This window comes from Urtica dioica, chromosome 1, assembly GCF_054948205.1.
Source record: "Urtica dioica subsp. dioica isolate 48M chromosome 1, U.dioica_male_clone48M_v1_H2, whole genome shotgun sequence".
Classification (NCBI taxonomy): Eukaryota; Viridiplantae; Streptophyta; class Magnoliopsida; order Rosales; family Urticaceae; genus Urtica; species Urtica dioica.
In genome coordinates, this window is record NC_142756.1 from 52968326 (window position 1) to 52979102 (window position 10777).

A 10777-nucleotide genomic window follows, 5' to 3' on the forward strand; every position below is an offset into this window, starting at 1 on the left:
AAACCATTTAACCTCTTATGTCTCGAAGTCACTATGTATGAATTGCATCATGCTTACCTTAATCCTGAAATGAGACATGCCATTTCACACCTTAGTATTCTCATTTGAGAAAGTCAAAGTTCGGACTCACTATGTGATTCCGAACAAGGCCTATTGGTGAAGTACTAAGTTGTGAGTCTGTCATGAGTAACTTTGTGAAGTTCTCATAGATATGGAATTCATGTACAAGATTGCTGAAATGCAATGTATGTCACCTCATGCTTTGTTCCTTGGAGTGTGAATAAATGAACTGGCCAGTGTCCAAATTGAGTCCTGACTCTTTTGGATGAAACAATGTGACTTGTTAGCTCCTCGTCAATACATTGTTTCTAACTTATTCACAAGCGACAAAGGAGTTGAGGAAATAACAGCTAGAAGGGTAAAATGGTAATTTAGTAAATCCCGACTAGCTGATGACATTCATGAAGGGTAAACATAGATAATATTCAGTGGATCCGCTCATCATAATTAGGTCGAATTCTTGAGTAGAAAACAAATTCATTTGAACCGAGAGATTTTCAGTGTCAGCTCTTTAGTGGAGTCAGTTGGCATTAAGCTAAACTTGGAAAAGGTTTGTGAACTTTTGAGTCCAAGTGTTTAGCTCAAGCTTTGTTCATTTGGGTCCATGAGGTCACTGTCACGAATCACATCGATAGGAATAGTTAAACTGGAAGCTAAATCAAAACAAGAACGAAAATAGTCAAAAGGGTATTTTTGTCTTTTGAGACAAAGGATGAAATGAATGTCAATAAATTTTTTGACAAGTTCATTTGATGACTTAATGTCACTCGGCCATGACTTGATCATTGGGCCTTGTGAATTGATTTCATTTCATAAGAATTTTATTGAAAATTCTTAATGGGCCTTTTTCATGTTCTCATGAATAAATGAAGAAGCTTCTAGAAGCTCCTTCTAGAGACATGTTGGGCGCCCAACATACCTAAGGAAAGAGAGTTTATTTTGTGCATAAATGTATTTAGATACTTGCCAAAAGAAAAAGAGGAAACAAATTTGCATATGCAAGCATAAGGGAATCGGCCATGTTGAGAGAAAAGGCAAGCCATGAACAAAATTGGAAACAAATCAAGGCTTCTAGAAGCCTTGTGTTGGCCGAGTGTCTCAAAGGGAAAAAGAGGAAATTGGCTCATGAATATGTGATATTCTATAGAAGAGGAAACTACCTTATTGAAGGTGAGACCTCTCCTATAAATAGGAGCCTCATTTCCTCACAATTCATTCATCCAAGTTTAAGAGATTTGAGAGACTCTCTCTCTAGAACTTGGCCGAAAATCCTCTCTCTCTCTAGTTTATTTTCGATTTTTTCTTGTCTTGGCACCTAGGTCCTCACTCGACCTAGTGTTTAGCTCTGCGACTTCGAGACTCGTTCTTAAGTCGTAGTGTTTAAAAGTGCCCACTCACTGATTCCTTCTTTTCGAGTGATTTAGTGATAGAAACTTTCGTGGTTGCTCGAGGTGCCGAGGAAAGAAGAGAGACGTGCTGCGAGGGGAGACGAGCGTTGCGAACTTTCCAAAAGCTTCTTCAAAGTTCAAGCTTCAAGAAAGGTTAGTAAACTCTTAGCTCATATTGATTTTTAATTACATGTACTTGCTTCTTTGTCTAGGTTAGTAAAAAATGTTTTTACTTGAAAAGAAATTTTTTAAAATTCCGCCGCTTCCCGAAGCGTTTAATCTTTTTCTTAAACCCTAGATCAATTCCAACATAGCAAACGAGTAATTGCTCTTCAATAGTTTTAATTTAATATAACATGTGCTTGCTCTTTGTCTACGTTAGTAAAAATCGTTTTACTTGTTTAAAGAAATGTTTATATTCCGCCGCTTAAAGAAGCGTTAAACTTTTCTTAATCCTAGATCTATTCCAACAGTAACAAGTCACATTGATTCATCCAAAAGAGTCATGACTCAATTTGGACACTAGCCAGTTCATTTATTCACATTCCAAGGAACAAAGCATGAGGTGATATACGTTGCATTTTGACAATCTTGTACATGAATTCCATATCTATGAGATCTTCACAAAGTTGTTCATGGGATCTTCATAACTTAGTACTTCATCAATAGGTCTTGTCTATATCACATAGTGAATCTAGAACTCTGACTTTCTCAAATGAGAATACGTAAGTTATGAAATGACATGTCTCATTTCAGGATTAAGGTAAGCATGATACAATTCATACATAGTGACTCCGAGACATAAGAGGTTAAATGGTTTGTTCTTATTCTGTCTCTAGAAGTGCACTGGTCAATTCAGTACCTTCAGAAGATACCTAGGATGAACTATAGAGTCTCCAACTCTCTATGTCCCATAACCAGACATCATAGATTCTCTCAACAGTCATACTGAGATCAATAGCCCTTTTATCCTTAGATTGTGAATATACTATTTTAAGCAAACCATGAAGAGTTTGTTCATGCAAATCTATATTTGACTCTTCATTTGTTGTTAGGTTTGTTTAAGGTCTAAAGACTATAGTTTATCATAAAGCTTCAAACAGACAAGGAAGAATGAATGAACGTTTCAACTTTTATTAATTATTCACCAGTTGCAAGCAAGAGTCTTCGTGAGACTTTATTACATCAAATGTACATAAGTAATGACTACTATTCTTCTTGTGGGCACCATTGACAACATTGAGAGCATTAACCTTTGACCTACAAGGCCTCCTCCATAACCATCAAATGCGCATGCTTCGAGTCTAAAGGTGCTTCGAGGGTTCCATAGATGATAACAACTTCAAGGAAGTGCGAGGGTCAGGCTCGACCGAACGATTGGTCCCAGTGCTTTCACAATCGTTGCTCTGCAATCAAAGAATGAGTTGCTGCTAAGGCGTACTCGAGTCTCGAGAAGACTTTGCCAGTAACACAAGCCCTCTCTCCAGGCGATGAACCTACAAAAGCAACAAAGATCAAAACATTGATCAAAGACACAAAGCCACACAAGACAAAGACGAAATTACCTGATAAACCAATACTTAGGAGAGACGACGCAACGTGATAGACTTCATCTGGGACCAAGACGAAAAGACGAGAACCACCTCATCGATGACATCAACTCCTTCGAGCAAAAACGCTCGCCTGCCTTCTAGGCATCCGACATGTCTCGGTTCACCTCCAAGAACTTGAGACTATCTGCTCCCATGTCGGCCAAAAATTTAGCCAAGGGTCCAAACTGGAGCGGCGATGCTCCAAAGGCCTTAACTGAGACCCACACCCAAGCCCTTCTACTAGTGGTCTTAGTATCAGTGACGAGATTAGCATTGCGACGGTCACAAGCCATGTGAAATCCGGGCTAACTTGGCACCAAGACCATGACGAGACTACAAAATTCATCTACGGTCATGGCACATCGCAACTAAGCGATAAAAATTCGAGCTCATCTGACTAGCATGCACCTCAACCGTGCAAGGAGCTGTTCGACGATGGGTTGAAAGGACAAGCGCAACCCGTACTGAAGACTCACCATATGCACCACAGCAAAACCACGCCTCGGGAAGAAAGGTCGATCTTCCAAAAGCGGATGAAGAAGCACCACCAAAGTTGAGATGTTATAAGTCTCCCGGAAACCGATGAATGCGCGATGTGTGATCAATCTCCTAACGTCGATCCCCGTGCATTCGAAGCCCTCCGGAGCAGCAAGGTCCTCGATCAGATACAATTTCTTTTTCTCCAAGCACTTAGTCGAAGCAGGGTTTTCCGCATCCGAGACCTTGAGGCAAGCATGCCTCGACACCACGTAAGAGAATTTCACTTCATAAATTTTTTAATTCCCACAAATAACTTGTTTTGGGAATTAATTCACAAAGTTGTATAACCGTGCATTTAAGGCTACATTCTTGAACGGAACGGTTTGGCATGGTTAATACTGAACGGTTTTGCATGGTTAATACTGAACATTTTTCATGGTTAATATTAGCCAATTAACGAGCATTAATGTGATTAAAGGCCATAAAGGCTTACGTTTTTTGAGGATTAAGTGCTGGTAACCTCTCAGACCATAAGCCTATAAAAGGAGGCCTTTTGCTCTCATTTGAAAACACACATGAAATCATATTCTCTCTTCTTCTTCCTTTCTCTCCGAAATTGTTTGTTTTCTATTGTAGTCCTATGGTTGGTTCTGTTACAGGTTTAGTTTGCCGGAGAAGTTCTTTTGGTGCAAAGCTCTTCTCATTCCGCCGTTGTATCCTAGAGGTAAATTACTCATCAATTCCGGCACCCGTGAGAGGATAATATTGCTTTAAGGAAATCGTCGAACGGTCATCGGCTTTTGTTCTTCTTGCATTGTCTTCACTTCATCTTTTTCATTTATAATATTGTTGTTGTTTTCTTTTATTTATTTTATTTCTTCTACTATCAAGTTTGTTTTTTATTCCCAAAATAACAATTAGTTGGGAGATGTTCTCATTTAATTTTTCTTTTCTATGTAACTCTATATATACTTGTATATTCATTATTCATAATAATAAGTAGAATTCTCATAATTTCGAAACTTTCTCTTTTCTCTTCCAATTCTCTCTCTCTCCCAAATTTTATAGGAATTATGTTTTGATATTCAGGTTTCGGTTGGTGCTAAATTTTTGTCAATTTTATTTATCAAACCCTCGTGATGTACATCACTGACTATCTTCAAAACTAATGCCAAAGTCTAAAGTTCAAGTTATAAAAGTACTTGCAATCTGTTAATCGCGTTTTTGGATTAGCACTAAGAACCGTCCGTGGTTCGATCTAGGGCCGGACCCTATGACCGCACGTAGGTTAGATTTAGTGAAGTTCTTCTCTTCTCATTGTGTTCGTGTTCTTCGAATCTTTGGGTCTCCGGGTCCTTAAGTTTCCATGTCTTTGGATCTTTCGCGTTCATCGTGTTATTCGCGTTCTTTGTTGAGTTCTTGAGTCTTTGTTTCTTTGAGTCTTCAACCCTTTGAATCTTCCACGTTCTCCGTGTTTTTCACGTGTTTATACTCTTCGTGTTCTTCGGATCTTCAAGTGTCCGAGTCTTCGGATCTTCAAGTCGCCTGGTCTTTGGATCTTCCACGTTCTTCGTGTTCTTCATCGGGTCTTCGAATCCTTGCACCTTCACCTAACCATAAGAAAATGTGAATCTAGAGGGACGCAAAGGATTTTCTCTCGGCACGCGCTCCGTCGCTCAACATTAGTCGTGTTCTATTGTGTTCTTGGTGAACGATTTGTACTCATCTATATGTTTTCTAGAGAGAGAGAGAGAGAGAGAGAGTTGTAGTGTGATTTTTGTAGAGTTTTGACAAGTTAAGAAAAATTTCCCTTGTGTTGTGAATGAGTGGGGTATTTATATGAGCCAAGAATTTGGTGAAGAATACTTGATTGCGTGGTGGAGATGGCCGGGTGGTCTTGGCCGAGTGAAGACGACCGGGTGGTCTTGGCCGAGTGAAGACGACCGGGTGATCTTGGCCGAGTGAAGACGACCGGGTGATCTTGGCCGAGTGAAGATGACGGGGTGATATTGGCCGAGTGAAGATGGTCGGGTGAAGATGACCGGGTGGTCTTGGCCGAGTGAAGATGGCCGGGTGATCTTGGCCGAGTGAAGATGGCCGGATGGTCTTCTTTTTTGGCCGGCCGACTGGTCATTTTCTTTGGTCAACCGGGTGGTCATTTTTGTGGCTTTGTCTTGAAGATTTGTCAAGAAGTCTAGCTTGAAAACATTCTTTGAGAGTCTCTTTTGAAAGAAATTTTATGAGTGTTGACTCGTAGCTTGGTGCGTGAATTTGCCTGTGGGCTTGGGTTGTGTATGGGCTTGATGTGTCGTTTTTTTGCTCTCGGGGTGTTATTTTATAATCTATTGCGTCACTTTTTTGCAAGTGATGCCCCACTGTAATTGAGTGTTAAATATGACTTCGCACCACATAGGGCATCGCTTTTTAATAAGAGACACTCTAGACCAATAGCCTTGCCCCATATTGCGTCGCTCAAAAAGTGACCGAAGACGACGGCTTTGGGTAAACCTCGGTGATGACACCCACCATCACTGGAGTAAATATTGGCTCTATTTTTTTTTTGGTTTCTAACTCTCCCTTCGTATCTCGGTGATGAAACCCGTCATCACCGGAAGAAGACACGGTCACTTTAATCTCGGGTCCAAACTCTCCCAGTTGATGCCTCTGTTCCCAGTCGCTTTGCCTCGTTGCAAATCTCGGGCAGTTACTTATCTTAGACACATTTGTGGGTATCATTGGAGGATGATTCTTTTGATCGACGTTCCCCAGTCGATCCCAGTTCTTCGGTCCCTTCCAACGATGTGCTTGCAAGCGTGGGTGAGCTCATTTCCCTTATTCCGACTCCCAGATCTAGTGATTTGATACTGATTGGTTTAGAGGGAAAAGTAGAGTACACTGTCATAGTACAGTTTGGGGTTGGTTTTTTTGGTAGAGATTTCTATTTTATTTTGTATGTTTGGTTGTCTCTGTTGTTGTTTGGTGTAATTGTTAGCCTAAGTTACATATTAATTTTAGTGTGTTTTGGCTGTGAGACCCGGTCCACAGTTCTTTGGTGATTTTGTTGTCCCATAAATGAGTTGTTTATTTGTCGAGCTTCTAGTTTGAGTTTTCTGTTGGTATTTTGGTGGTGCAGATACTCGACAATCTTCGTCCATAGTTTGTGGTCCTCGGGAGCTTTGATTCACCCATCATCCTCAGAGGTTTTTGTGAAAGAGTCGATGAGTTGTTCAAAATTCAGTGTAGTTAATTTTCGGGTCGCTGAAAATTTACACATAATGTGCGTTTATTCGAATCTAGTCGTGAGTTTTTCTTATCTTTAAGTCTTATTTTTTTTGTTATTGTAAGATGTCTATGTTTGTAGTTTGAGTATCATACTTATTTTCTAATAGAAAAGATTCAAGTTATTTTATGAAAAAAAAAAAAAAAAAAAAAAGTATACGTGAAATTAGAGATATGCTTTATAATATTGATGAGTTGGATTTGATAAAGAAGATGAAGGTGAGTGACCACATCAGTGTATGTATACCTGTGTGTGCGTGTGTTTCTTTTCTATATGATGTCCCTGTGTCTGTGTGCCACCAAAAAAGAAAAGAAAAAAAGGCCGTTGTTTTTTTAACAGCTATAAACATCATCATGGCCAATTATCATGGCATGCTCTTAAAGCCAGCCACCCTTCTTTATCTCTTCTTTTCAAGGAATTTAAAATACTATCAACCTCGGTTAAAATACTCTTGTTTTTTTTTTTTTTCAAGACAATGCTGCTGTGAGTGGGGATTGAACCCACGACACTGGAGGTGATGTAGAATTATCAACTCTTGAAAAATTCAAGGTGTAAATTTTTGCTATCAACTTGGTTCAATTCGACGAATGAATATTTTGGTTGTGTATTCTATTATGTTCTATCATTTTCTTGTGTGCATGTGTTAACAATGAAATCTCTCATTTAGAAAATCTCAATCCAATAATTTGAGAAATGCTTGCTAATCGGCGATGATTTAAATGTACAAAAATGAAAAAATTGATGAAAAATAGAAACTGAACGAAAAAAAAAGTATGGCAAACAAAAAATAACAATTCTTTAAAAATAGGCGAGTGATATTGCTTCCTTAAAAATAAAATAAAAATAAAAACTCATATTCCTTTCCTAGACAAAATATAAAATAAAATTAATGTACTGGATATTATATATGCTTGTGAGTCGGTTTGTCATACTTCACAAGTTATAATCAGCGTAAATAAGTAAATAGTGTAATTATAGATGCTGTAATATGGTCTCTGCCTGTAAAATTTCTTATTAATTAACTAGTTATACAAAATTTCCTACATGTAAAAGATACAGATCATGAGAATTATGCATGAACTATTAAATAAATAGGACAATATATCAGAGATATCAGAATATAATGTGTTCTTTTAATTATTATTATTATTACTGAAGCAAGGCAAACCCAAAACAAACAAAAAAAAACACCCTAAGAAATAAAATCAAATTAAATAGCCCGGGAAACAAAAAAACAGAAACCGAACTGTATGACATAGGAAGGAGAGACAAAAGAAAGTACTGTACCAAAAATATTCCATATCTTTGAGATCTGAGAAACAAGAAAACCAACTAAACCCACTCACAGAAAAATAGTGAGAGAAAGAGAGAGAGCAGAAAATGGCTTTGGTGGAAGAAGTGGAAAAGTACGGGTCGGACGGGAAAGCTTGGAGTCTGTGTAGAATGGCGTTTTGGCAAGGCAAAAGCGGTTCATCTTCAATGCAGAGCTTCAATCGTCAGCTGAGTCAAAGTCAGAGCCTCCAATCCGTTGACCAAGACACCACCACGGTCTCCTCGGTCGCCAAGTCGCTTCTTCCCACTCGCCGCCGCCTCCGACTTGACCCGCCCAACAAGCTCTTCTTCCCATGTAATCAAACCTTTCTCTTTTCTTTTCTTTTTTCGATTTTTGTGATCTGGGTCTAGTTTCGTTCATCCAACAATTGTGGGTTTTCATGTTTAATTGTCGCTAATGTCTTGACTCATGATAATTTGAACAAGAAAAATTATTCATTTTCATTTACTTATTTGAAGATGAGCCGGGGAAGCAAGTAAGAAGCGCTATCGGGATCAAAAACATTTGTAAGTCTCACTTGGCTTTCAAGGTACGAACCTTTTCTTCTATTATTGTTAATGTTATTTTAATTTAGCAAAATAGCCTACTTAAACGTTGAGAATTGCTAAATAGCCAATGTTTTGTAAATAGTAGGTAAATAGCCATTTTTATATATTTACAAACGTAAATATCAAGTAAATAGTCACTGCCATATTAAGCCACGTCATCATTTATGGCTATTTACTTAATATTTACCAAACCTTGGCTATTTAGCAATATCAAACGTTTAAGTTGGCTATTTTTCAAATTTTTTGTTAATTATTATTTTGTGTACATATATATATATATATATATGCCCATGAGATATTGCTGTAGCTCACCAAAGAATAGCATAATGAGAGTGAAACATGTACATTAATACTTAACAAGAACACTCGATGACGTTCCATGTTTTTTTATAAAGGGATGGTATTTAATCATATTGTTTGATTGATAGTTCCAAACAACTGCGCCGAAGAGCTGCTACATGCGACCTCCCGGGGGAATTCTTGGTCCCGGTGAGAGCTTGATCGCAACTGGTAATCGATTCTTTCTCATGAATTAAGAGCTTTTAGTCTTTTGGGTCTCATTTTTCTAACTTGTAGTGAATGAAATGGTAGTATTCAAGTTTGTTGAGCCTCCGGAGAGCAACGAGAGGCCGTTGGATCAGAAGAGCAGAGTCAAGTTTAAGATCATGAGCTTAAAAGTTAAATGCCAAATGGAATATGTTCCCGAATTGGTAAAACCCTGTTCTCTTTTTGTTAATTATGACCTTTTTTTAATAAAATATTACCTTGCTAGTAATAATGAAAAACATCGTGTTAAGTGCCCGGTTCGATTTCGGCTGGATGCAACAATTGGGATCAGTGGCGTAGTCTCTCGTTCGATGAGCCCAGAGCCTCATAATAGATATTAATGGAAATTAATAATAATAATAATAATAATGGAAAACATAGTAACATGCTTACAAAGTATTGGGGTTAAGGAGACTCAAAAAACAGACAGCCGATCTGGATTCCTTATGTGGTTGAATTTGCAAGACAGAAAATCACTATTTTCCGTGTTCCTTCATCCACATTAAGCCTCACATACTCTAATAATCATAAACTCACCCAATTAGCCCTTCCCTTAGATCCTAATACCACTTGTATGCATTATTTATGTGAGGCGTTGATAAATTATGATGCTATGCAGTTTGATGAGCAGAAGGATCAAGTGGCTGTTGAGCAAATTCTGAGGGTCATTTTCGTTGACCCCGAACGCCCAAACCCTGTAAGACTAATCGATCAACCTTTATGTGTTTTTATTTTTTCTCTTGCTTCTTTTCAATTTAATATATATATTCTTTCTTTCGTTTATGTTCATATTTATAAGGCAATGGAAAAGCTGAAGCGACAACTTGCTGAGGCCGAGGCTGCTCTTGAGGCACGTAAAAAACCTCCAGAAGAAACAGGCCCCAGAATCGTTGGAGAAGGACTAGTCATCGATGAATGGGTATTAATTATAAATGTCCAAATGATATAATGTTGATTTTTTTTGTAAATAAATAATGAAAAAAAAAATACCTCAATACGCTTTCTTATTTCTTTTTTGTGTAGAAAGAGCGACGGGAAAGATATTTGGCACGACAAGTTGAAGGAATGGAATCAGTGTAATGATTCTCTCTCTTTTTTTTTTCTTTTTGCTCGGATTAAATTCAGATATTTTTTTTTCCTGTTCTTTGAGATTTTATGTTACTAAAATGGGCAGTCAAAGTTGAAAGTTGAAATTGAATTATATGTGACAAAATTATGATGAGAATATATATAATGCTGAGGAAATGTTTGGGGAGATTTATTTATTCAGGGCTTCAAAAATTGTTACTCGTAGATAGTGTTGATGTCGAGACTAATCACGAAGAAAACAAAGAGGAAAATCTAGTGTTTGATTCGATTTCATTTATACGTGGATTTCATAAAGATTTCGTATCAGAAGTGAATATTAAATACGTGATATTTGATATGAAAATGAAGTAAAAATGCGATTAGCTGTATTGAAAATCCGATTTCGAATACACTGGTCGAGCTCGATTAGTTATGAACACAATCAACGAGCTCAATGATACAATTCAGAGAGAGAAAGTATA

At 37.8% G+C, this 10777-nt stretch overlaps 1 protein-coding gene across 3 annotated transcripts; it reads left to right on the forward strand.

Annotated features, from left to right (window-relative positions):
• The first annotated feature begins 7894 nt into the window (after positions 1–7894).
• On the forward strand, positions 7895–10508 carry LOC149408087 (vesicle-associated protein 4-1-like). Of its 3 annotated transcripts, none has more exons than XM_089616216.1 (7): positions 7895–8427; positions 8592–8662; positions 9110–9170; positions 9258–9391; positions 9847–9924; positions 10027–10146; positions 10251–10508. In XM_089616216.1, the coding sequence occupies exons 1-7, from the start codon at positions 8181–8183 to the stop codon at positions 10305–10307; spliced, it is 768 nt and encodes a 255-aa protein (XP_089472342.1). In that variant the 5' UTR covers positions 7895–8180; the 3' UTR covers positions 10308–10508. The 3 variants fall into 3 exon arrangements, with proteins under 3 accessions (XP_089472342.1, XP_089472343.1, XP_089472341.1); XM_089616217.1 differs by having other exon boundaries at positions 7896–8427; positions 9273–9391; XM_089616215.1 differs by having other exon boundaries at positions 7901–8427; positions 9110–9191; positions 9273–9391.
• The last annotated feature ends 269 nt before the right edge of the window (positions 10509–10777 follow it).

Excerpts from the sequence above, each read along its gene's own strand:
- LOC149408087 (XM_089616215.1), top strand. The coding sequence starts at position 8,181 with ATGGCTTTGGTGGAAGAAGTGGAAAAGTACGGGTCGGACGGGAAAGCT. Across the intron at positions 9,392-9,846 it reads TGGAATATGTTCCCGAATTG|TTTGATGAGCAGAAGGATCA; the intron begins GTAAAACCCTGT and ends GATGCTATGCAG. Across the intron at positions 9,925-10,026 it reads ACCCCGAACGCCCAAACCCT|GCAATGGAAAAGCTGAAGCG; the intron begins GTAAGACTAATC and ends CATATTTATAAG.